Source organism: Sus scrofa, chromosome 6 (assembly GCF_000003025.6).
Source record: "Sus scrofa isolate TJ Tabasco breed Duroc chromosome 6, Sscrofa11.1, whole genome shotgun sequence".
Classification (NCBI taxonomy): domain Eukaryota; kingdom Metazoa; phylum Chordata; class Mammalia; order Artiodactyla; family Suidae; genus Sus; species Sus scrofa.
In genome coordinates, this window is record NC_010448.4 from 89,361,950 (window position 1) to 89,389,227 (window position 27,278).

Genomic DNA, 27,278 nt, shown 5'->3' on the forward strand with positions numbered 1-27,278 from the left:
TCTACTCCTCACTTGCCACACAGCCCTTGACAATGCACTTAACCTTTTAGGCCATCAGTCACTACATCCAAAAATGGGCACAGCATCCAGTTTGCTTGTCCAAGGTGGCTCCTGGCTGGGGCTGAGGTGGCAGTACTTGGGCCCCTTTGTGTAAGCTGCGACTCTTCCTCCCTTCCCAGTTTTCACATTGGCAGTGGCTGTCCTGACCCTCAGGCCTACGCTCAGTCCATTGCAGATGCCCGGCTTGTGTTTGAAATGGGTGCTGAGCTGGGCCACAGGATGCACATCCTGGACCTCGGCGGCGGCTTCCCTGGAGTGGAGGGGGCCAAAGTGAGATTCGAAGAGGTAAACCTGGGGTCCCAAGTGTCACATTGGGCTCAGTGGGGATGCGGGATGATGATCCTAGGAAACCCATTGTGAGTGGGTCCCATGTGCTGTGCTTGGTACTTTACCTGGGTTATCTTATTGTTAACTCTGTGTTACAGCTGAACAAATGAGGCTCATAGAGGTCACTTCACTTCCTGAGTCCATGGCAGAGCAGGCTGCACAGCCAGCTCTGCCTGATGCCAGCCATGCACATATTTGAGGCTTAACCAGGCCATATCTGCATAAGTCATAAGGCTCTTTGAGGGTCTGGTTATACCCTATTCACCCTCTCGGGGACTGATGAGAAATAATGTTGGAAGGCGGGGGAAGGAAAAGCCAGTGTTCTATCCACTTCTAGTCCATCTGTCCCCTTCTGATGGATAAGGTGAAGTCAGGAAAATGTGTCATTGCAATCCCATTTCAACAACTAGAGGGCACTTTCCCCCCAATAAGTGCCTTGTCCTGGACTGTTCACATCTTGGAACTGACCCTAAGAAAATAATCCACAAGGGACATAAAAAATTAGCTTCAAAGACGAGCACTGCAGCATTGTTCATAACAAAAGTCCAGTGGACTTCCCTAGTCCATCTAACACTCAGGGATTGGTTAAATTATGGTTCATTGTTATGGTGAAAACATTTACACACATGGGAGGTCATTCAGTTTGTTGGCTAAAACAGGTTATAAAAACATATGCACATATAGCCCTAACATGTTTATAATAAAAGATCAGGCTTGTATCGGAGTTCCCATCGTGGCTCAGTGGTTAACGAACCCAACTAGGATCCATGAACATGCAGGTTAGATCCCTGGCCTCGCTCAGTGGGTTAAGGATTCAGTGTTGCCGTGAGCTGTGGTGTAGGTCTCAGACGTGGCTCGGATCCCATGTTGCTGTGGCTGTGGCATAGGCCAGCAGCTACAGCTCTGATTCAACTCCTAGCCTGGGAACCTCCATGTGCCATGGGTGCAGCCCTAAAAAGAAAAAAAAAAAAAAAAATGTTATTTAACATATTGGTTATTCATGAAAGAAAGAGCCACATCAGGGCTTCTGGAATCTGAGTACCAAGTTAGACGAAGAGTGCATTTCCCACTGTGGAGGCGTTGAGGAGGGTGATTTACACAAGTGTAAGGATCTTGACCCAGCTCTCTCTCTGCCTATCTTTTTGGCCAGATGTCTGCAGTTACCAGCTGGGCCTTAGCAGCTGCCAAGTCCTTCTTTCTGAAATCAAAGAGGCTTTCAAGAAATAGACTAGGGGTCATGCTGTACAGCACAGAGGACTATGTCCGATCCCTTATGTTAGAACATGATAGAAGATAGTATTGAAAAAAAAATGTATATGCATGTACGACCGGGTCACTTTGCAGTACAGCAGAAATTGAAGGAACACTGTAAATCAACTATAATAAAAATTATAGATAAAAAAAGAAATAGACTGGGTGCTGTAGCAAGTCTTTAGCATAAGCCCCGTATTTCACATGTGTAACTGTGCCCCTCATCACCAGATTGCTTCTGTGATCAACTCAGCCTTGGACCTGTACTTCCCAGAGGGCTGTGGTATAGACATCCTTGCCAAGCTGGGGCGCTACTACGTGACCTCGGCTTTCACCTTGGCAGTCAGCATCATCGCCAAGAAGGAGGTTCTTCTGGACCAGCCTGGCAGGGAGGGTAGGTGCTAGCGGAGCCCCATTCTTCCCCAAAGCCAGGGGGCAGTGGCTGGCTGAGCAGGGTCTGATTTTAGGGGGTGGGGGAATCTGGAGACTGGGTCCTTGCTTTAGGGAAATTTATAATCAAGTCTTCTCACCCCAAGTGGCTTATTTAGCAAATTCTGTCCTATGCATGTTTATATTTTATGAACATTGAGATCAAAGCAACCTTAGGGAGAATAGATATTTTATTAACCCCATTGTGCCAATGAGGAAACTGAGAGCCAGAGAGAAGACAAGTGAATTGCTCCATCACTAGTAAGTGGTCAAGCCTGCATTTGACCCCATGTTTGTCTTCTCCCCAAAGTACAGGCTCTTCCTCACCCTGCTGCTTCTCATAACAAAATGAAAATAATTAATGACAACTTAACATTTGTCTAAGCCCACTTTACAGACCACAGAACGTAGGCATGGAGAGGTTGAGTCACTCGCCCAAGTTCACACAGCTAATAAGGGGCAGTGCCAGGCTTCAAGTCCAGGCGGGGCTGACTCAAGGCTTCTCTGTCCACACTGCCAACAGCAGCGTTCCACCCTGACCTTCCAGGTGGATCAGTCCTCCCAGCAGACCCTTGAGTGAGAGGTCTGACTCTGATTTGGAGGTTTTGTTCTCTGCGCTGCAACCTCCAGGCAAAAGAACCTGAGGTCTATGTGCTCCTCCCCAGAGAGAACCCATTTTGAGGGATGTGGCGCGGGGCGGGTGAGGGGTGCTCCAGGTGGAATGACATATGTGTGCACGTGCACACGTATGCGCGTGTGTCTGATTCTTCTGGCCTCCTTTGTAGATCTGGGGGACTATACTTTCTAGTCTAGCCAGAAGCCTTGGCTTCTCATTCTAGCTCATGCACTGCCCCTTCATGGGCCTCTGAGCCAGTGGTTTAACCTCGAGGGGTCGTGAGTTTGGGTGGGCTGCTCTTCTGCCTTTGCTGGGACATTGAGGGCTCAGATTGCAGGCACGGAGTGTGTCCCGGGCAGGGTTGCTCAGCCATGGGGTGTTTCCAACACCGCAGTGAACCTCCTGTCACAGGAGGAAGCAGTAGCCTATCCTCTCTGCGGAGCCCTCCGCGGTCCCACCCCGCCTCACGCTCCCGATTGTGCTGCCCCTGCCCCCTCCCTCCCCGCAGAGGAAACCGGTTCCGCCCCCAAGACCATCGTGTACCACCTCGGTGAGGGCGTGTACGGAATCTTCAACTCAGTCCTGTTTGACAACACCTGCCCTACCCCTGTCCTGCCGAAGGTGAGCCAATCCCACGTGGGCCTGTGTTCCGTTGTGTGGGTGCATTTATTTATTTTTTAAAATCAATTTCAATATATTTTACGTAACCCAGTCTATCCCACACATTATTTTAATATGTAACCAATCTAAAAACATTATTGCCATATGTTGTATTCTTTTTCCTTGCTGTCCCTGAAATCCACCCAGAGCACACCTCAGTTGATAACCAGCCACATTTCAAGTGATCAGCGGCCACCCGTGGCTAGTGGCCACCATCCTGGACAGCCAGGTCTATACATGTGGGTGCATTTAAATGACTTTCTTTGTGTGTTGTTACCTGTTTTTGAAAAAGTAAAACATATTCATTGTAGAAAGGAGACAAGAAGAATGAAGATGGTTGTTACCCCTGATTCCACCATGTAGAGAAAGAAAGATGCCTTGAACATTAGATTTCCTTTTAATCTTTTAGAAAATATATTATACTTTTTTCCCATAAGGGTGGGGTCTTATCAATTTGTAACCTAATTTTTTTTTTCACTTAGCCTCGTGTGGTGTTCTTCCATGCCATTAACCAGTCTTTGACAGCACTGTTCTTTTCTTTTTTCTTTCCTTTTTCTTTTGTCTTTTTAGGGCCGCACCCACAGCATATGGAGGTTCCCAGGCTAAGGGTCGAATCAGAGATGTAGCTGCCAGCCTAAACCACAGCCCCAGCAATGTGGGATCCAAGCCGCAGCTGTGACTTACACCACAGCTCATGGCAACGATGGATCCTTAAGCCACCGAGTGAGGCCAGGGATCGAACCGGCATCCTCATGGACACCAGTTGGGTTCGTTAACCCCTGAGCCATGACGGGAACTCCTCTTTTTCTTCTTTAAATTAAAGTATAGTTGATTTACAATGTTGTGTCAATTTCTGCTATACAGCAAAGTGACCCAATCATGCATATATATACATTCCCTTTCTTATATTATCCTCCATCATGGTCTATCCCAAGAGACTGGGTATAGTTCCCTGTGCTGTACAGCAGGACCTCATTGCTTATCCATTCTAAATATAATAGTTTGCATCTACTAACCCCAGACTCCCAGTCCATCCCACTCCCTCCCCTTGGCAACCCCAAGTCTGTTCTCTATGTCTGGACAGCGCTCTTCTTAATGACTACATAATATTTTAACCCATCTAATTCTTGTGATTGTTCACTTGGTTTCCTGTTTTTGAGCTTTATGAGTTCCTCTTGACATCTATCTCTGGTCACTGCTCTGGGATAAATTCCAAGAAGTAAAAATTCATCTTTAATGGACTTTTTCCATATTAACAAAGGAACGGGAACAGACAGAATAGTCCTCCTAGCCTGTGGGATCCAGCCCAGGGTCTCTGGCAGCTTTAGTGGGCTTCATTAAGAGGACAAAGAAGGAGTTGCCGTCGTGGCTCAGTGGTAATGAACCCAACTAGTACTCATGAGGATGTGGGTTGGATCCCTGGCCTTGTTCAGTGGGTTAAGGATCTGGCATTGCCATGACCTGTGGTGTAAGTCACAGACAAGGCTCAGATCTGGTGTTGCTGTGGCTGTGGCATAGACTGGCAGCTGTAGCTCCCATTCGACTGCTAGCCTGGGAACTTCCACATGCCAAGGGCTTGGCCCTAAAAAGACACCCCCCACCAAAAAAAAAAGAGGGGAAAGAAAATCAGACACCACCAGAAAATGCGGTCTTATATTTTCACATCTCCAGGCCTTTGTGTGGTCCTGCTTCGGGAAAGAAACTGAACGGCAGAACCAGCACTCACACCATCATGAGCTTTCAGTATGCGTGTTTGTTTTTCTTTCCCTTTCCCTCCTGCCTAGTTTTTTCAGGGGCCATCAGCGGTCAGCAGCTCTTTGTAGTTCTTCCTGCCCCTCCTCTACCGCAGGCAGAGGGAGCCCCTCCTCCCTCCAGGTCCCCCCCCCCCCCCCGAGTTGCTGGGTCCTCCTGTCCTCATTCCACGGCTGCATGGTTAACCGCGGGTTGAGCTTGTCTGAGTGCATCTCCTGACCTGCTCAGGAATTCCGTTTCCTACGGGGAGGCCTGAGCACTGCCTGCATTCCTGTGGTCTCCCACATCCTACCGCAGCGAAAGGACTGGCCAGCCAAGCCCCAGGTTACACAGCAGGCAGCAGCTGTTTCCCAGCGACTCTCCCTTCCTGTCCCCCTCCCCTCCCCTCCCTGTCCCTTCTTCCCGCAGCAGGCAGGCAGGTCCTGACCCTGGGCCCTTCCTCAGCTCCTCAGAGGAGCAGGGCTGTGCTCCTGCACTGGGCGCTTTGGTGGATCAGCCTCCGGTTGGTTTTCCTGACTTGGACACCAGGAAGCGACTGACCCTCCATGTGGTCTGTGCTGCAGCTCCTCTGATGGGTGTGCAGACCACTTAGGAGTCCTGCCAGGTGACCACACCCAGGGTGGGGCTTGCAGTGGAGCCATGGAAAGGATACTGTATAGGTGACAGCACACAGTAAGTTAACTAGAGGTGTGCTGGGAGTGTGTCAGGAGGACCCAGGCTGGCTAGAGGTATCGGCCCTTTCTTTCCCCAAGAAAGCGCCCCTCCTTAGCCAGTATGGCAGCTTTGTGCCCTGCTCTTCCTTCCCAGGGACTTTGGTTTTGGGCCTCAGGTAGGAAAAGGTGTAGTGAACATAATTATTGGTTCAGGGTATTCTTTCTCATCACTGGAATATGCTTGGTCCTTTTTTGTCTGTTTCTTGTTTGTTTATGGCCACACCTGCAGCATAGAGAAGTTTGCAGGCTAGGGGTCGAATGAGGGCCACAGCTGCAGGACTATGTCACAGCCACGTGGGCTCTAAGTTGCCTCTGCTACCTACACTGCACCTTTCGGTTGATGCTGGATCCTTAACCCACTGAACAGGGCCAGGGATCGAACCCACATTCTCAGAGAGATAGCGTTGTGTTCTTAACCTGTTGCGTCACAATGGGAACTCCCTTTTTAATTTTTAAAAATTCAACAAATAGGAGTTCCCACTGTGGTGCAGTGGGTTAAAAATCCAACTGCAGCGGCTCTGGTCACTGTGGAGGATCAGGTTCAATTCCCAGCCCGGTGCAGTGGGTTAAGGATCTGGCATTGCCACAACTGTGGCATAGGTCTCAGCTGAGGCTTAGATTCAATCCCTGACCCAGGAATTTCCATATGTTGTGGATACAGCCTTAAAAAAAAAAAAGTCAACAAATATTTGTGCGCCCTCCACATACAAAACATTGTGCTTAGGTCTGCACAAGTTAAGGTGAGGAAGAATTGTCTGTGCCTTAGAAATACAATCCTGAAGTTCCCATCGTGGCTCAGTGGTTAATGAACCCAACTAGTATCTATGAGGACACCGGTTCAATCCCTGGCCTCGCTCAGTGGGTTAAGGATCTGGAGTTGCCATGAGCTGTGGTGTAGGTCACAGACCTGGCTCCCATCTGGTGTGGCTGTGGCTGTGGTGTAGGCAGGCAGAGCTGTAGCTCCGATTAGACCCCTAGCCTGGGAACTCACATATGCTGCAGGTTAGACCCTAAAAAACAAACAAACAAACAAAAAAGCAAAAACAAAGAAATACAATCCTGCTTTGTGTGTGTGTGAGAGAGAGAGACAGACAGACAGACAGAGTCAGACAGAGACAGAGAGAGTAGTATGCAGACTACAGCAGTGTCATGAGAGGAGTTCCCATGGTGGCTCTGTGCAAACTAATCTGACTAGTGTCCATGAGGACACAGGTTTGATCCCTGGCCTCGCTCAGTGCATTAAGGATCTGGTGTTGCCATGAGCTGTGGTGTAGGTTGCAGATGCAGCTCGGATCCTGTGTTGCTGTGGCTGTGGTGTAGGCCGGCAGCTACAGCTCCAATTTGACCCCTAGCCTGGGAACCTCCATTTGTTGAGGGTGTGGTCCTAAAAAGATGAACAAATCAAAACAGAACAAACCAGTGTCACGAGAAAAGTACAAAAACTACAGAACAAATGTTACTGGAATTTTTAAAAAAATGTTTTAGTATTTATCACTAAAACATAAGGACTTAAAAAAACCACAATATTCTCAAACTAAAAAAAAAAAAAAAAATCAAAGAAAGCAATTCCGCAGTAACCCTGTCATCTATTTAGTGCTCAGATATCTCCAACTACCTCATAAATGGTTTTTATAGTTGATTTTACAGATGAGAAAACTGAGACATGAGGAGATGAAGCAAATTTAGTCAAAGTCACACAGTTAATACAGATTAAGGTTTTTACTGGTGTTGCTGGTGGCCTAGTGGGTTGAAGGATCTGGAGTTGTCACTGCAGTGCCTCAGGTCTGCACTGTGGTGTGGGTTGGATACCTGACTTGGGAACTTCTGCATGCTGTTGGCATAGCCAAAAAAATAAATAAATAAATAAAGAGTTTTTAAACTATAGACCCTTGGGATAGGATTCAAGTCTTAATCATCTCTGATTATGCTTATTGCCAAAGAACAATCTCTTAACTGCTTTCCTCTAAAATGATTGCTGCCCTAAAAAAAATCACTGCCTCCTTGTAAAATCTCTCCATCATTGGGTATTTGGGCATTGCTAATTTTGGGTTTTTTTTTTTCATTTATAATTATTTTTATTTTTCCATTATAGCTGGTTTATAGTATTCTGTCAATTTTTTACTGTGTAGCAAGGTAACCCAGTTACACATACATGTATACGTTCTTTTTTCTCACATTATCATGCTCCGCCGTAAGTGACTAGATATAGTTCCCAGTGCTACACAGCAGGATCTCATTGCTTATTCATTCCAAAGGCAATAGTCTGCATCTATTAACCCCAAGTTCCCAATCCATCCCACTCCCTCCCCTCCCTCGGGCAACCACAAGTCTATTCTCCAAGGCCATGATTTTCTTTTCTGTGGAAAGGTTCATTTGTTTGTATATTAGATTCCACATATAAGTGATATCATATGGTATTTGTCTTTCTCTTTCTGACTTATTTTACTTGGTATGAGAGTCTCTCATTCCATCCATGTTGCTGCAAATGGCATTATTTTGTTCTTTTTAATGGCCGAGTAATATTCCATTGTGTATATATACCACTCTTCTTAATCCAATAATCTGTCAGTGGACATTTAGGTTGTTTCCATGTCTTGGCTATTGTGAATAGTGCTGCAGTGAACATAGGGGTGCATGTGTCTTTTTCAAGGAGAGTTTTTTTCCAGATATATGCCCAAGACTGGAGTTGCGAGGTCATATGGTAGGTCTATGTATAGTTTTCTAAGGTACCTCCATAGTGTTTTCCATAGTGGTTGTACCAACTTACATTCAATTTTGGGTTACCCTTATTCATGTTTCTATGAATATTCTATCTGCCTAGAAGGCTCTCTGTTAGTCTCTTTGCATGACTGGCTCAGTGTACGTGCTTAAAGTATATTCATTTTTGAAAACAATTTTCTTATGGTGAGTCTCTAAAATAGGATTACCAGGTAAGAAGATTTGAGCATTTTTATGTCTCTTGATATGTATTGTCATTGTTTTCCTCAAAGCTTGGACCAATACATATTGTTATCAGTTGAGTCATTTCACAGTAAGCTCATAGGCATTATGGGCTGTGACCTTCTTATTTGCTAATTTATCTGAAATGGTACACCTCAGTATTTCTTTTGTGTTTCTTTGATAAGGACAAAGCAATTTTTGGGGGTTTATTTTATTTCCTTTGATGTCGATGTTTTGTTATATCCTCTGTTCACCTATTTGGGAGGTCTTAAAGTTTTTCTTCCTTGCAAATGAAGATAGGCTTGCATATACATATGTGTATTTAATATACTATCTGATGCAAATATTTTTCTCAGTCTGATAGTTTATTATTCTAATTTTGTGATTCTTTGTTATTTTTTCATAGAAGTTTCAACATACTATCAAGTATCTTAATAATAAGGAAATTTGTCTCTTTCTACCTGCTTTGCAGACTATAGATTACTATATGTAGTACATATATAAGAAATAGAACATTTATTGGAGAAAATGTAGCACAAACAGTAAGATAAAATAAGTCACTAATTCTACCATTCAGAGATGACCGTTGTTAGAATTTACTTTGATTCCTTTTTTTTAAAGTGTCACAGTGCACATTGTTTTTAACTTCAAAAAATATTATGAGAATTTAAATACTCTTATGTTGGGTGGACTTTTTATTTTTAAACATTTTAAATGTTCCCTGAGTGGTCTAAAATGACATATTTTGGGGTGTAAAGCTGCAATTCAATAAATGTGTAATAGCCCCTCATAAATGCAAGGTATAGTTAGACGTGGGGAGGGGCATAAAGGGGGCAAGTACTGTGGGAGTTTTACAAAAATCTCAGAAGCAGGGTGGGGGGATGTGCCTGGGCTATGTGATGGAAATCCTGTGAAATCAGATTGTTATGATCATTACACAACTACAGATGTGATAAATTCATTTGAGTAATAAAAAAAATGAAAAAAAAATCACTTTTCTTTAAAAAAAATAAAATCTCAGAAGCAAAATTCAGGGTATAATCTCTCATCACCCCACTCTGTATAGCAATACCCTCCCTTCATTGCCAAGATTAGTCTTTCTTACTTACTATTGTAGTTTATTCTAATTATTTATGGTTTAAAAACTGTGACTCTGGAATGTATTGCTATAGCATTTATCACGTCTGGATCTGGTTAGTTCTGGTCTTAAAAATTCTTTTTTCTTTCTTTCTTTTTTTTTTAGGGCCGCACCCACGACACATGGAGGTTCCCAGGCTAGGGGTCCAATTGGAGCTACAGCTGCCGGCCTGCACCACAGCCACAGCAACGTGAGATCTGAGCTGCATCTGTGACCTACACCAAAGCTCACGGCAACACCAGATCCTTAACCCACTGAGCAAGGCCAGGGATTGAGCCTGCATCCTCATGGATACTAGTCAGATTCGTTTCTGCTGTGACACAATGGGAACTCCCAAAATTCTTAAGTAATGATTTCTATCCCTTTTAAGAAATTTATTTCTGGGAGTTCCTGTTGTGCAGCGGGAACAAATCTGACTAGGAACCATGAGGTTGTGGGTTTGATCCTTGGCCTCGCTCAGTGGGTTAAGGATCCGGCGTCACTGTGAGGGGTGGTGTAGCTCGCAGACATGGCTCAGATCCCGTGTTGCTGTGGCTGTGGCGTAGGCCGGCAGCTGTGGCTCTGATCCCACCCCTGGCCTGGGAATCTCCGTATTCGGTTCTACTTTGCCATACTATACATTAGTTTTATTTATTCAATGATCTCTAGTTTTTGTCTTGTTCTTTTGATTTTTTTTTCTTTGTTCAGCCTTTTCCACACTGTTTTGATAATAGCTTTGTGCTATGTTTAGAAAACTGGTAGGGTGCCTTCTGTTTCCAGCAATGCGGTAGATGAGGTATCCAAACAGCCTCCCCACTGAGAACAAAGAAAACCGTGTCCTGACTCACAAGATAGCGGGGGATCTTCCCAGGTCAAAAAATAAATGGAAGCTGGAACCTCCCTTCGCTTAGAGTAAAAACTAGTCACCCCATCACCCCGAGGCATCCTTTTAAAATGGAAGTCAAATCATGGATCTTTTCTACCTTAAACTCTGCTTCGGCTCCTGTCTCACTCCAGATTCTAGCCAGAGCCCTTCCTGTAGCTCCCGAGCCCTGCGTGATCGGACCCTGTTTCCTCTCTGACCAGCTCCCTCACCCTCCTCCCCTTGCTCATCCCACTCCAGTCGCACCAGCCTCTGTGCAGTTCCGTGAACTTGCCCAGGCCTATTCTGGCCTCAGCTTTGTATCAGCTCCCTCCTCGGCCTGGATCACTTCTCTGCTACGAACCCTCCTTTAGGTCTTCCCTCGAAGGTCATCTCCCTGGTAAGGCCTCCCCTCACCCCGTCATTGTATCTAATTCTACAATCTGTACCCCCACCCGATCTTGTTTATTACTTTATAACATACTATATAATTTACTTTTTTTTTTTTTTTTTTGTCTTTTTAGGGCCGCACCGGGAGGCTCCCAGGCTAGGGGTCGAATCCGAGCTGTAGCTGCGCAGCTACATCTACACCACAGCTCAGGGCAACGCCAGATCCTTAACCCACTGAGCGAAGCCAGGGATGGAACCCACGTCCTCATGGATACTAATCAGGTTCATTAAACTACTGAGCCACAACAGGAACTCCTACTGCTTTATTTTGTTGTCCCCCCACCCCCATCCCACTAGATGATAAACCCCATGAGGGCAGGGATTTTTGTCTGTTTTGTTCACTACTCTGTCCTAAGAACATACAACAGTGACTATTCAAATACGTGTTAAGTGAATTACTTCAGAGAGAAAACCTAACTCTGAAACTGGCTTTCTCTCTGGGGGTGTGTACTGTATTCTTTTACATTGATCTTCAGTTTTGATAGTGGTGTAAGGTTACTAGGGAATAGTCAAGATAGAGAATCGGGAGTTTCCTCTGTGGCTTAGCGGGTTAAGAATCCCACTGGAATCTATATGGGTTTGATCCCTGGCCTGGCTCAGTGGGTTAAGAATCTGGCATTGCTGCAAGCTGTGGTGTAGGTCACAGGTGTGGCTCAGATCTGGCATTGATACGGCTGTGGTGTAGGCTGGCAGCTGCAGCTCCAATTGTTCCCCTTGCCAGGGAACTTCCATAAGCCATGGGTGCAGCCCTAAGAAGACAAAAAAAGAAAAAAAAATAGAGAATCTGGTAAGATCCTTTACCTAAAGCTTTGAGCCTTAAAAAAATACACCATCATTAGTATAAATATTAGAAAAAAACTCCCACCCAGGAGCACAGCAAGAAAATTCTTCTGTTCTGATATTGTTAGTGATTGGAAAGAGGCAAAAAATTGAGAGTTTGAAACCATAAGTCCACCTTTTCTTGGATCTGTTGCTGAAATTCATATTAACTAGGTAGTCTGAAAAACCTCAAGCCTAGAATTTATCTTACAGAAGCAAACGCAAATTCTCTCTGGAGGAGGAATCTTTGACCTAGGCTTTCAACGAATTATCTCTAAAGATGGTTAATGAGTAAAATGGGTAAATGCAGTAACTACCCCTGGGGAGGGAGGGAGAAAAAGGAAGCAACTCAGAGGATGGCTCTCCCTCCAAGGCTGAGATTGAAACTCTGAGGAGAGGCCATGCCTGTTACAAAGATATGCGGCCTACTAGTGGCAAAGAAACGTTGTGATGGTTCCCAGCACAACTGAAACACAGGAGCAGCCTGTTGCTGAGTGCAGGGAAGCTTGTTGGACTGTGCAGGCCAAAGCCGACTGTGAGAGCCGCTGAGGCAAATGCAACCAGACCCCCATACCCTGAACCATAAGTGGCCACACAGAAAAGAGCAAGCTGAAAGAGGGAAAGTTTCTTCTTGGTCTGTCCTTGCAGTGTCCTTCCAGCAGCTTCAATTGACAAAGCCTAAGGTAGACTAAAACAGTGGATAGCAATAGAATGAAAGTTGGGAGGTAGAGTGACCAAGTTGGTGGTCTGAGGTCTTGAATTATTTGAGTAGATGGTAAAGATATTGATTAATTTAATTTGGGGGGGGGTGTAAACTTTAAAACTATGAATTGGAGTTCTCATTGTGCCTCATGAGGTTAAGAACCCAATATAGTGTTCATGAGGATGTAGGTTTGATCCGTGGCCTTGTTAAGGGGGTTAAGGATCCAGCAGTGCTGCAGGCTATGGCGTAGGTTGCAGATGTGGCTTGAATCTGGTGTAGCCATGGCTGTGGCTTAGGACACAACTGATCAACCCCTAGCCTGGGAACTTCCATGTGCTGCAGGTGCAGCTGTAAAAAGAAAAAAAAAAAAAAGAGCAATTTACAAGAGCAATTTATATAATACAAATCATTGGAAACAACCTTAATGTTGTCTTGATGCAGTGCAATAGATAAATAAATTACGGTGTATTCCACACAACAAATTAGGTCCATGCAGCTTATTGCGAATCATGTCTGCATGCATCCATTGGATAAATTTGGGAATGTAGGTTTCAACTAAACAAAAAAAGCAAGTTGCAGAGTTCCCTGGTGGCTCGGTGGGGTAAGGATCTAGTGTTGTCAGTGCTGTGGCTTGGGTTGCTGTTGTGGCATTGGTTCGATCCCTGGCCCAGGAACTTCTGAATGCTGCATGTGTGGCTAAAAAAAAAAAAAGTTGCAGAGATTACATACCCCATAATTCCATTCCCATGCATTTCAAAATGTGCGCAAAATCAAATTCTAGACTTTTTAGGGTTAGGTATACTCATGGAAAATGAAGAAAAGAGCATAATGAAAACAAAATTCAGGATAATGGTTACCTCTGGAAGAGTTTGTCATTGGGGTGGGGATACAGGAAATGTTTTATTTCTTTAGCTGGGCAGTAGGTACACAGATATTCATTTTATTGTTACTGTTTTTATTTTACACATGATACAAATGGTCTTTTGTACAAATTGCATAGTTAACAAAAAATTGAGTCCAGCATTATTGCTTATTCATATTTTCTGATAGGCTCATGTTTATTCTTTTATCGTATTATTTCTAACATTTAAAAAAAATGTCCTGGGGATTTTAATTAGTAGTAGCTTATTTAATCTATTCATTAAATCGGGGAGAATTCTTTTTTTGCTTTACTCTGTTTACCCAGCCAGGAGAGGATAGGACTCCTGTATTTTATTTCTCCTTTTAAAGTTTTATTGCTTTCTTTGAGTATGTATTATTATCATGGTCCAAATACATCCCAGAGTTTAGTAACATAATGCTTTCATTACTTTGTGAGCAGAGACGGTTCCCTGTGTGTCTGAGCTGAGACACTGACTTGCAAGCTGAATCTCACTGATCTCTAGTAACTATATCCCCCTTTTGGTTTTCCAGGTGGGCAAACGTCTTTAATGTGATATTTTATTTCTTCATTTTCTCTATATTATACCTTTCTGTTTCTTTTTTTCCCTAATAGTAATTGCCAGCATTTCTCATGCTATATAAAATAGAAATAATGACAAATGATGACAGAAAGCTTCCGATTTGGAATCAAAAGACATGGCTCCGAGTCCTGGCTCTGCCATATAATAGCTGAGCAACATTAGGCAAGTTACTTAACCTCTTTAGGCCCCGTTTCTCTCATTTCTTCACCTGGAAAATGAGGGGGCTGAACTTTAATTACTAAAGTCTCTTCTGGTTTTGAAATGAGGCCATTCTAGTGTATCTCCATTCACTTAGAATCAGCTCCTTATTTTAAATAGTTTCTTTTCATTGTGGGGTTTAGTTTTATCTGTAGTTTTACTTAAGAAGAGATGGCGCAGGCTATTGAATGCCATGTTGACATGTATTCAGAAAAGTAAAATTTGAATTGTATCTATATTTCCCATATCATGATGAAACCTGTGATCACCTTGCTCATATCATGCCTGCCTTCCATTTAGAGATGTTATCTGATCACTGAAGGTGATTCTTTGAAAACGAGTATAGATTTGATTAACTAGGGTTTCATTTGGGATTTCTGCCTATATGTTCACAAGTGAGATTTTGATCTTAGGTTTTATGCCCTTTCCTTTTTCCCCTTTTTGTGTGCTGCCTTGTTCATCCCTTTTTTCCTTTTAAAATATTTTTGTAAACTGTATCCAGTATAGGAATTGATTAATTCTTTAAAAATTGGGGCATCATTCAGGGATTCCATCAGAGACATGTGCCATTTTAAATATTTCACCTTGTCTCATCTGTGGATCTGCATATTTATTGGGCCTCTTTTTTTGGTCTTTTTAGGGCCGCACCCACAGCATATGGAGGTTTCCAGGCCAGGGGTCTAATCAGAGCTATAGCTGCCGGCCTACGCCACAACCACAGCAACACCAGATCTGAGCCACGTCTGCTACCTACACCACAGCTCACAGCAACGCTGGATCCATAACCCACTGAGCAAGGCCACGGATCGAATCTGCACCCTCACGGATGTTAGTCAGATTCGTTTCCGCTGCACCACGATGGGAAGTCCATTATTGGGCCTCTTTGAGGAAGACAGCCATCTGGGCGCAGCAAGAAGGTGCCTTGTCTGGGACCACTAGGAATTCCGCTACCAACTCCCTCTAGAGCCTGGAGCGGGTCCCTTCTTCTGAGTTTTCTCCTCTGTAACATGGGAACTGCAGGTGCCTCCCCGGTGAGGTATAAAGCACTGGTGGCCACGCTCTGTGCACTAGGAACCTCCTCCTGCCCACTCCCTCAGAGGGGGCCCTAGTAGCAGACCGGGCATCTTATATTTTTACAGGTGCTTGTCCATTTTCACTCAGTTTTCCAGCTCATAAACAGAGCTGAGACTTCGAAGCCTGTTGCCACATGCTTTTGGAATACTTACTCTGCAAATTCCTTATTCCCCCCACCCCACCCCCGGGCCATGGTGTGCAGTGGCTTGATCTCAGATCTCAGTTCCCATACCGGGAACTGAACTTGGGCTGCAATGGTGAAAGCGCTGAATCCTAACCACTAGCCCGCCAGGGAACTGCCTGTTGTTTCCTTTTTTTAAAAAAAAGACTTAAAATAGTAACGAGGTAGCTTTGCATTATTTCTTGTGAAGTTTTAAAATCTTCCCCCACCCAGCAATCTCTAATTTATACTACTAATAAGAAGTGAGAGAACTCTGACTATAACTCAAGGGTATCTTTTGTTTTTATTGTGGAAGAACCTTTGAAACCTGTTTTTTCAAGGATCCTCATGGATACATTTATATAGCATTTTCCCTCACAAGTCTTTAAAAGTTAGCTTAATGGTTTTTAACAATTGGAGCTAAGGGAAATAATTCAGAGCCCCTGAGATGAATATTACTCATTAACAAGAAGCCTGTGAACAAGCATATTAAGTTATATGGATAGGGATATATTTGTCTTCCTTTCCTGGAACATGAGCTTCGCGAGCACAGGAACTTTGTTTTTGTCTTCATGGATGCATCCTCAGCTCCTAGATCAGAGCCTGGCACATAGTAGGTTCTCCATAAGTATTTGTTCAATGAATTCATGAGCGTAGGATAGTTTTCATGTTTGATCTTAATAGCATGTACATGATTTTCTTGATTAATGAGACGATGGCTTATTCATTAACTTTTTGTCAAATACGAGTGTTAGCTCTGCTTATGGAACTTGGGATTCTTCTTTCTCAGTTTGACTCAGCCCTGCTCCTGGCTGAGGTTTTGAAAGACCTTTCCCGCTTCCTCCATTGATCTTCACTGCCTCCTTCTAGGCTCTTTGGATGGCTTCTATTCATACCTTCTTTTTCTTTGTTTCTTACTCTTTTTTTTTTTTGTCTTTTTGCTGTTCCTTGGGCTGCTCCCGCGGCATATGGAGGTTCCCAGGTTAGGGGTCCAATTGGAGCCATAGCCACCGGCCTATGCCAGAGCCACAGCAACATGGGATCCGAGCCGCATCTGCAACCTACACCACAGCTCACGGCAACGCTGGATCCTTAACCCACTGAGCAAGGGCAGGGACCAAACCCGCAACCTCATGGTTCCCAGTCGGATTTGTTAACCACTGGGCCACAACGGGAACTCCTGTTTCTTACTCTTTCTTTTGTCACTCATACCTTTCCTGTCCTTTCATTTAAGAAATGTTATTCACAAAAGCACCTACTGTGTGCCAGACCGCTAGGTATGGAGGAGAGGGGGGTAAACAAGACTGCTGTGATCTCTGGACTCATGGGGTTTGTAGTCTGACAGGAAAGGCAGGCCTGGGTAGATACATTCCATAAATCCCCAATTATAATTTGGAGTAAACATGTGAAGGGAAAGCTTGGGGAGCCTTGGAGTTCCCATTGTAGCACAATGGAAACAAATCCGACTAGGAACTATGAGGTTGCAGGTTTGATCCCTGGCCTTGCTCAGTGGGTTAAGGATCCGGCATTGCTGTGAACTGTGGTGTAGCTCGCAGATGTGGCTCGGATCTGGCATTGCTGTGGCTGTGGCGTAGACTGGCAACTATGGCTCCGATTAGACCCCTAGCCTGGGAACCTCCATATACTGAGGGTGCGGCCCTTTAAAAAAAAAAAAAAAGCTTGGGGAGCCTTAGGAAAGGTTTCCATGAGGAAGCTGAAATTTACAGGAAAATTAGGAATTGGCAGGTTTGAGGCCACAGGGAACAGCATGGCGATGGCTGGGGTTGGGGAAGGGAAGCAGCATTTACCTGGGAGCCCAGAGCAGCTGGACTAACTAGAAGGAGGGGCTTTCCAGGGCAGGAGTCAGTCAGGACTGGCTCACGTCCACCCTTCAGTCATGCCTCCTCCTCCAGGACCTGCCTGGCAGGATCCCTACGCTGTGACAAACTGTACTGATATCTTGGTTGTCCACCAACAGTCTGTGTCAACAGATTTCTTTTCTAGATTTGAAGTCACCTAAGAAAAAAACTAAAATTTTGTGTTACTGTGAGTTTTGTCTTTGGGCAAGTCACTCAACCTCTCAGAACCTTAGTCTCCCTGAAATGGGAGTAGTTCTCTCTACCCTGCGAGGTCCTCTGTGACCTCTGTCAGGTCACCCTGTGACTATGGGAAGCCAGTTTTCCTCATCAGACTGCGAGCCCGAGGGAGGAGGGTCTGGCTCACTGGGGTGCTGCCAGCTTCTGTTACCAGGCCCCGTGTGGGAGGAGGGGATCAGGAGGCCTTGACAGTCAAAGGACCTCAGGGCTGGGCCCAGAGGACCTCTCTATTTGAGGGAGAAGGAAGGGCTGCAGGGTGGGGACACCCCTAGGGTCTGGAAAGAGGCAGATACAGCAGAAAAGACTGCAGCCAGGAGGTGACAGCAACACCCACAGTAATGACAGTGCTAACTTACTAGGACCTGGCCATGTGACAGATGATGTCCTCAACGCCCTACCTGTACTCAGTTATCCTTTCAGTGACCCTAGGAGGTAGGTACTATTATTCCCATTTTACACATGAGCAGACTGAGGCACAGAGGGATGATGTATCTTGCCCAAGGTGACACAGCTAGCAAGTGTTGGAGCCTGGATTTAAAACCAGGCACTGTGGCTTCAGAATGTACAAGGCAATGGATGCTGAGAAGTGGGAGAGCCTTAATGCCAGGCTAGGAGGCCCACTTTCTTTTTCCCACTGGCTTTGGGAGCCAGGAAGGCTTTGGAGGGAGGGAGTGCTCGGGCTGTGCACCTGTGCCCAGGGAAGCTGAACGTGGCCATCCCTCTCTCCTGCAGAAACCATCCCCGGAGCAGCCTCTGTACAGCAGCAGCCTCTGGGGCCCGGTGGTCGATGGCTGTGACTGCGTAGCTGAGGGCCTGTGGCTGCCATCACTACATGTAGGGGACTGGCTGGTCTTTGAGAACATGGGCGCCTACACCGTGGGCATGGGTTCCCTCCTCGGGGGGACCCAGACCTGCCGCATCACCTATGCCATGTCCCGGGTGGCCTGGTAAGGGGGCCCTGCTGGGAAATGGAGTGGGGGGAAGAGAAGGGCCCAGGCTGGGCAGAAGCTATGTGGGGAACCCTGAGGCTTGGGACCCTGCTCCTATGTCATCTAATGTGACGAGCAGCTCTTGGCTGCTGATTCCAAGTGAGACATGTGCCAAGTAAGGCCACCTGGCCGTGGCCTTGAATGAGAATGAACTTCCCGCGAGGAGCTCAGAGTCCTGTGAGAGACACAGAAACAGAAGGCACTCTTGATAATACAGGGCTGTGTGGAGGGGCAGGCTCTGGAGGCTTAGAACCCCTACCCCCACCCCCAAGGCCCAGATCTGATTCCCTGAGGAAGGATGAGGTCAAAGCCAGGTGGAGGAGTGGGAGCTAGGTGGTGGGAGGCAGGAGGGGCGGGAGGAGGGTTCCAGGCAGAAGGAACTGGGAGCAAATATGCCCTCAAGAAACTATATGAGGTTGGTCAGAGCTGGAGAAGAAGCAGGGCTGGATCTGGAAGGGCCTTGAAGGCTTGTGAGGAGGTTTGAGCACTGGCAAGCAGGGACTGGTTGGAAATCGGGGAACGTGGTCTGATTAGGATTTTAATTAATTAAAACTTTTTTTGGTCTTTTGTCTCTTTAGGGCCACACCTACAGTATGTGGAGGTTCCCAGGCTACGGGCTGAATCGGAGCTGTAACTGCCGGCCTACACCACAGCCACAGCAATGCAGGATCCGAGCTGCATCTGCAACCTACACCACAGCTCACGGCAGCACCAGATCCTTAACCCACTGAGCGAGGCCAGGGATGGAACCTGCATCCTCATGGATACTATCCGGGTCTGTTAACCACTGAGCCACAACGGGAACTCCTGATTAAGATTTTAGAAAGACCACGCTAACTACTGAGTGGACTAAGCAGGGATGAGAGCAGATGCAGATGGAGCCGACCCGTCGGGTGGCTGATCTGTGACCCAGGAAAGACTAGCCCGCTCACTGAGCTTGCCCTCACCAGGCTAGCATAGGGATCCAGTGAGGCAAGACAGAAAGAAAGTCACATTTGGGAGTTGCCTGGTGGCTCCGTGGGTTAGGGATTCGGTGTTGTTACTGCTGTGGCATGGGTTTCAATCCCTGGCCCAGGAATTTCTGCATGCCTTGAGTGTGGCGAAAAAAAAGAATCACATTTGTCGAACCTTTCCGTCAGGTCCTACATTAGGCATTTTACGGTTTCCTTTTATTCACACAAAATGCCATGGGGTCAGTGCCATACACAAACAGAGATCCGTGGTGAAAAGGCCCCCCTTTGGGGCTGGGAAGATGGCTGCAGAGGACAGAGCTTTTGTGCTGGGCCCTCAGGAGTGAGTGCCACCTGTGTCCCCAGGGACATGCTGGGTCCTTGAGGGCCCGCAGGAACAATGCTACCACACGCCAGGCCTGATGGGGCTCAGGATCAAAGTCAAGTGTCGTTTTTCCAGTCAACAAACCTCTGTTTTTCCTACGCTCTGCAGGGAGGGGTACAGGCTAGGCAGATGTAGCCATTCTGACAGCAGAGGTGTTTTGACAAGGCCGGAAAGACAATCTTAAAAAGCAATAAGCATACAGGCTTTCTTCTCCCATCCTGGCTCATCATTAGCAAACACAGGTGGGTGAGGTGCAAGGAATCAGATACAGTCATGACTAGGAACAAAAAAATCTGATGTATTGAAATGGCCTTGTCAAAAACTTCCCTGTATCTACAGTTCCCCTTGTGGCTCAGTGGTTAATGAACCCGACAGTATCCATGAGGACATGGGTTCGATCCCTGGTCTCGCTCAGTGGTTAAGGATCCGGCGTTGCCGTGAGCTGTGGTGTAGGTCACAGACCTGGCTCGGATCCCACGTTGCTGTGACTGTGGTATAGGCCGGCAGCTGTGGCTCCAATTGACCCCTAGCCTGGGAATCTCCATGTGCTGCAGGTGTGGCCCTAAAAAAAAAAGACAAAGGACAAAAAAAAAAAAAATTCCTCATATCAAAGAGGCCTCGTTGAAATGTCCTGCTTTAGAGCCTAGCCCTGGGCTGGGTCCTGGGAGGTAAAAGAGCATCTGAGAACGTGGTGAGCGAGGTTGCAGACACAGATGGTGGCACAGAGTGTGCAAAGGTGACGAGGGAGGGCCAGCAGGCTGGGGAGGGTGGTCAGAGCTGCTTCTCAGGAGGCTGAGGAGTTTGCCAGGCACAGGAGTGCAGGTGAGCGGACAGGAGTGTGGACTGGGCTGAGAGGGGTGAGGGCTTCAGAGTCCAGTTCGTCCAAAAAAATTTTTTTTTTGGTCTTTTTAGGGCCGCACCTGCAGCATATGGATGTTCCCAGGCTAGGGGTCCAATCAGAGCTACAGCTGCCAGCCTCCACCATAGTCAGCAACGCAGGATCCGAGCCGCATCTGCCACCTACACCACAGCTCACGGCAACACTGGATCCTTAACCCACTGAGCAAGGCCAGGGATGGAACCCGAGACCTCATGGTTCCTAGTTGGATTCGTTAACCACCGAACCACAACAGGAACTCCCATCCAAAGAATTTTAAGCGGCTCTGTCTGGCTGGAGCAGCATGTGGGGAAAAAAGCTGGATGAAGAAGGACCTGGAGGCCCAGGTTGGACTTGATCTTGAAGGTAGCAGGGAGCCAGTGAGGGGTGAAACTTAGCTTTCACAAGCTGTCTCCAAGACAGAGTTCAGGCAGAGGGTGCTTTGGCCCAGAAAGCCTCCCACCTGAAAGGGGATGGCCTGACTGGAATGGGTGCAGATACTGCCTGCTGATTTGTGGCTGAAGTGCACATGCTGGCCAAGAGGGAGGCCTTCCTGTAGGTGGGGGCTGGAATAGGTTTGAAGTATGAAAGGAGGGGAGGAGAGAAGAGGGAGGCTCTTGTGGGAAAGCAGATCTTGGCCGAAGTAAAGGACAGGCTGTTGTGCTGCCCCCACCCCAGGCCTCCTGACACCGAAACCAGTGCCTTTTCCCTGTCCTCCCACCCAGCGTCCCCCCGTCACCCCCATCAAGTGTACCATGTGTCGCCTGCTGTTGAGGGCACAAGGCAGTAGCTCAGATGACCCCTTGCGCTGCTGTCATTGAAGCAATGTCAGAGACAGAGACATGGAACCTTCGTGGTATCAGGGAGAGCACTGTGCTGTGGGACTCAGCCAAGGGTTGACAGTGCAGGCAGAGGCCCAATGTGCACACACCTGGGATGGGATGTGTGTGAGCCCAGAAGATGGCTGCTGTGGATGGCAAGCAGGTGACACTGTCGTGCGTGGTGGGAGAGGCTGGCGGGCGCCAATCTCACGGGGCCTAAGAGTAGGGGGGAAACCACTGGCAACTCACAAGCAAGGATTTGCCTTTTGGAACGATTAGCCTGGGGAGTTCCTGCTGTGGCTCAGCAATAATGAACCCGACTAGTATCCATGAGGATGCAGGTTAGGTCCTTGGCCTCTCTCAGTGGGTTAAAGATCTGGTGTTGCCACAAGCTGTGGTGTAGGTCGCAGATGTGGCTCGGATCCCACCGTTGCTGTGGCTGTGGTGTAGGCTAGCAGCTGCAGCTCTGATTCAGTCCTTAGCCTGGGAACTTCCACGTGCCACAGGTATGGCCTTAAAATAAAAAATAAAAATAAAAAAAAGAACCTGGGTCAGAATTGTCTGGAGGGGGCAAGAGCAGACCAGGAGATGGTGGTGTCAGCAGGAATGGACAGAAATGGGTACCTGTCAGGGTGTCCAGGCTGGGCTTAGCAGGGATCGACTGGGTGTGGGTGTGGATACAAGAGCTCCAGCTTGCGGCTGGAGTCTGAGTTGTTTATTAATGTGGGGATGTAGGAGAAACAGCTTGTAGGATTTCTGAGGGGGGCAGATCAGATTTTTTTAAGTCCTAAGCTTGAAGTATGAAGGATGTGGGCTTTGAAGTGAGTGTTGGGTTGAATCCCACTTCTACCACTTTCTAGGGATGTGACCTTGGGAAGGTAACTTTCCTGAGCTTCAATTTCCTCATAGTAAAATGGGGATGTAATGCCACCCTTACAGGGTTTGGGGAAGATACAGTCAGACCCTGTTAGTGAAGTTCCTGGCACAGTGATGGGTTCTTCTCCCTTACGGGGTAGACTATGGGGAGAAGGGAGCAGTGGGGAAAGAGGAGTCACCAGGCCTTCCCTGCCCCGGGTTCTAGGGCTCATGGCTCCAGGTTTTCTGGTGCAGGAGCCATCAGGAATTTCCCAGCCTGGGGGCCCATGCTGGCTGCCTCCAGGGACCCCCTCTCATTTGCAGGGAAGCCCTGCGAGGGCAGCTGCTGCCTGCAGAACAGGACGAGGACACCGAGGGCATGTGCAAGCCTCTGTCCTGTGGCTGGGAGATCACAGACACCTTGTGCATGGGCCCTGTCTTCACTCCGGCGAGCATCATGTGAGCAGGCCCCGTTCCCCTCTGGAGAACCCCAGCGGGGCTGCAGAGATGCCTCTGGGAGAGGTGGGGAAGGTGGCGAGCAGGGGCAACCTCTGGCCAGGACTCTGGTGCTCGCTCTGCTGCCCCCCACGCTCCGCCTGTAGTGTTTCTGCCCTGTAAATAGGACCAGTCTTACACTCGCTGTAGTTCAAGTATGCAACATAAACCCTGTCCCTTCCAGCTGTGTCTGCCTCCTCTGCAGCGCAAGGGGCCTGGTCAGCCAGGTGTGGGGGTGTAGTTGGGGGTTTCCCGTGGTCTCCTTCCCCCTCTTTGTAAATATGAAACAAATAAATATTTAGGTTTTTTAATACTCCAGTGGACTCCAGCAGTTCAGTTCACAAAGCAGCCTGGGTTAGGCCAGGGCCAAGATTTCCCCACCCACACCGATGACCCTGCGCCCTCCGACTCAGTCCTAACCCGGCTGCAGTGTGGGCATCTCCCACTGGTGGCCAGCTTTTCTGAACCATCTCTTTCATCTTCACAAGGCTCCATGCCTGGCGTCATGAGGAAAGGAGAGCTGTTAGGGGTTGGGGTGGCGATCAGGGCTGCCTCCCCGCAGCCCTGGAGCTGCAGCTCATGGCTGGTGAAGGGCCTCTGCGTGAACCCAACATCCAGCTTGAGGCCTGGCCCAAAGTGGGGGCAATCCATTATGTGACACTGCTTTTGGAAATTTACACCAAAAGTAAAGAGCAAAAGATAGGTATCTGGCAGATTTTGAGGAGACTCTGTACACTTCCTCTCCTTGCAGGTCAGCAAGGCAATCAGAATAATGCAGCTACCTGCTGGTTGGTTTTGCTTATTCAGGCAGTAACTGTTAGAACGTGGTTGGCCAATGTGTTGCCACATTCAGTGCCAAGCCCCGATGCCCATGTCTCCTCAGACTGGCAGTTTGCATCAGGACAAAGGTGACTTCGCAGCACTAGGGTCTCAAGCTGTGTGTGCTTGGGCTGTGTGGGCTGCTTAGCAAAGGAGTTCAAATTTTAGAGTTCCCCCAGCTGCTACTGGGTTACCTCCAGGTGATCTTAAAGTTTTGTTTTTTTTTTTGCGCAATAAAAAAAAAATTGAGATAAAATCTTCAGGCCTTAAAGTTCACCCTTTCAAGGTGTAGAATGGTGGTTTTGAGTATATTCAGAGTCTGTGCAACCATCACCACTACCTAATTCTAGAACATGGTCATCACCTCAAATATTACCCATTAGCAGTCGCTCCCCATTTCCCGACACCCACTAATCTATTTTCCGTCTCGGTGGATTTGCCTGGTGCAGACATTTCACTGTGATTGTTTTTATATCTTCACTTGAGCTTCTCACTGGGTACAGTGTGTGTGTTTCCCCACAGCACCAACCAATTCTCTGACACCAGCCAGGTGTCCTACAACACAACTCAATTCTGACACTACCTACCTGGAGACAGAATCACATCCCACAGGTTAAGGGCTCAGTCTTACAAATGTGAACAACAGAGCAAGGAGTCTGAACTTAATTCTGCAGGTAGTAGGGAGCCCTATAAGCTTCTGGAGCAGAAGCATGACAGGAGCTTTGAGAGGATAACTGAAAGCGTATTCAAAAGGGACAGAAGGAGAAAACCTGGTAGGCTGCTGGTGGCGTGCTCTTCCTTCACCCACCGGCCAGTTTAAGGCAGGTCCAGCTGGGGGCCTGATAGGAGTCCGAGGGACAAAATTTGTCATCTCTGTCCACCCCTGCTCAGGAGGGAGATGGTGGCTCTCTGGGTGTCACCCTCCCCTGGGAAACCCACTGGCCCAAGCCAATTCATTCCAGCTATAAAGGGACCACAGGGAAGGCAACAGGATGGGAGCGCCTACTCACCCTTTGCTCCATTTTATTATTATTATTATTTTTTGCTATTTCTTGGGCTGCTCCCGCGGCATATGGAGGTTCCCAGGCTAGGGGTACAATCGGAGCTGAAGCCACTGGCCTACACCAGGGCCACAGCAACGCGGGATCCGAGCCGCGTCTGCAACCTATACCACAGCTCACAGCAACGCTGGATTGTTAACCCACTAAGCAAGGGCAGGGACCGAACCCGAAACCTCATTGTTCCTAGTCGGATTCATTAACCACTGCGCCACAACGGGAACTCCCCCTTTGCTCCATTTTAAACCCTCTTCCTGGCAGTTATGGGCTGAGTAGCTAAGCCTGCGTAAATTTAACCAGCAAACTTATCTGATATAGGCTCCTAGCAGCCAGAGGGATCATTCTGAATCTGATAATCACTCCTCACTGAAAACCCTTGGGTGGATTCCCATTGTGATGCCAATAAAAGTTAAATTGCCCAAGATCTTCACACTTTCCAACCTCATCTGCCACTTTTTTCTCACCACACACCAGCCTACTGGCCTCTTTTCAGTTCCTCACGTTTACCAAGTTCTTTGCTGCTTGCAGGCCTTTGCGCTCACTGTTCCCTCTGCCTAAATAGCTCTTCTTTCAGCATCTCCTGGGTGGATCATTCCCATCTTAAAGGGCTCATGTTAAATGTCATGTTCTCAGGTTGGACTGAACACCGTGTTTAATGTGGCCCCCAACCTAGTTATAAGGAGTCCATTTTACAAAAATTAAAGGCAGTATTTAAGGCAAGAAACAGTTCGTTAAAATCATCATTGTAAATCCCTGAGAAAGTTCCCATTGTGGCTCATTGGTTAACAAACCAGACGAGTATCCATAAGGATGTGGGTTAGATCCCTGGCCTTGCTCAGTGGGTTAAGTGTCCGGTGTTGTCATGAGCTGTGGTGTAGGTCGCAGATGTGGCTTGGATCCCGAGTTGCTGTGGTTGTAGTGTAGGCCAGCAGCTACAGCTCCAATTCGACCCCCTAGCCTGGGAACCTCCATATGCTGAGGGTGTGGCCCTAAAACAGCAAAAAAAAAAAAAAAAAAAAAAAAAATCCCTGAGAAAGGATTATATTGCAGGCAATACATCATTCCTCTTTGTGTTCCTCTAACATGCCAGGCACATTTCCTTATAACCATAAATAGCTCTGTGGTCTTGAACCCTCACACCTTCAGATCTTTGCTCAGATGTCAACTTCTCAGTGAAGCCTTCCTGACCACACATTTTTTTCTGTTTGTTTTTAGTCAAGCCCACACCATGCGGAAGTTCTGGGGCCAGGGATGGAACCCAAGTCACAGCAACGACAACACGGATCCCTAACCAGCTAGGCCACCAGGAAACTCTGTGACCACACTCTTTAAAACTGTAACACTTCCACCTCCACCCCAGCATCTCATGATCCTCTCTGTAGTCTTTTCCCCCCACAGTTCATCATCTGGCATACATTTTACTTAGAATTAAGTTCTTAAAGACGGAGATAGGTTTATTTTGTTTACTGCTGTGTTCCTAGGGCCTAAAACACTGCTCTACACACAGATGTTCAATAAATAACATCAATCTTTCAAGCCTCAGGTTGGCTGTCTCCCTTTTTTCTAACTCTATGCCTAGGTATTGTTTCTCTGCGCTTTCACAGCTGAAGTGTTTACCCGTGTTAAAGAACTTGTCGATCACAATGTGTTGTGAATTTTTCTACTTGTCTTCCTGCAAACCTGTTAATTCCACAAAGAGAGGGAATGTTTTTCCTACTTCCCTGTGTCATCTCGAGCCTGGGTTTGTGCTTGGCACAAAGTGCTTCATGTCTTTTTGAATAAACAAGTCTTGGAGAATGGACGGAGGGTACCCCTGTACCTTGAGGCAAGGATATCTGGCCCCTTCCCCTCAGCTCCTGAACAGCAGCCTAGATCCTGCGAAGGGCTGACCACTGACTGGGACGGACCAGGGGCCTGCATGCTTCAGGGTTACACCAAAGAGGAGCGTGGGTCCACAAACCAGTGAACCTTAGCTAGGAGGCGGGCATATAGGATGTCTCAATAACCCTGCTCTTGATTTTGGGGTAGGACTGTCATATAAAATACAGGATGCCCAGTTAAATCTGAATTCAGAAAAATGACGGCTCCTTTTCCAGTAAACGTATGACCCATGCACTATCAGGGATATCCTTATACTAAAATACTGCTATTTACCTGAACTTCAACTTTAACTGACTGTCCTGCATTTTATTTTTATTTATTTATTTTGTCCTTTTGCCTGTTCTCGGGCCGCTCCCTCGGCATATGGAGGTTCCCAGGCTAGGGGTCGAATCAGAGCTGTAGCCACCTGCCTACACCAGAGCCACAGCAACGCGTAATCTGAGCCGCGTCTGCGACCT

General features: G+C 47.1%; 1 protein-coding gene across 1 annotated transcript in view; it reads left to right on the top strand.

Moving 5' to 3' along the window:
- AZIN2 (antizyme inhibitor 2) overlaps positions 1-23,374 on the top strand; it is a 38,464-nt gene extending 15,090 nt beyond the window's left edge. The window contains 5 exon segments of the mRNA NM_001123193.2: positions 180-345; positions 1,870-2,032; positions 3,192-3,304; positions 18,423-18,637; positions 22,892-23,374. Of these exon segments, the coding sequence (NP_001116665.1) occupies positions 180-345; positions 1,870-2,032; positions 3,192-3,304; positions 18,423-18,637; positions 22,892-23,030 (796 nt within the window). The 3' untranslated portion in view covers positions 23,031-23,374.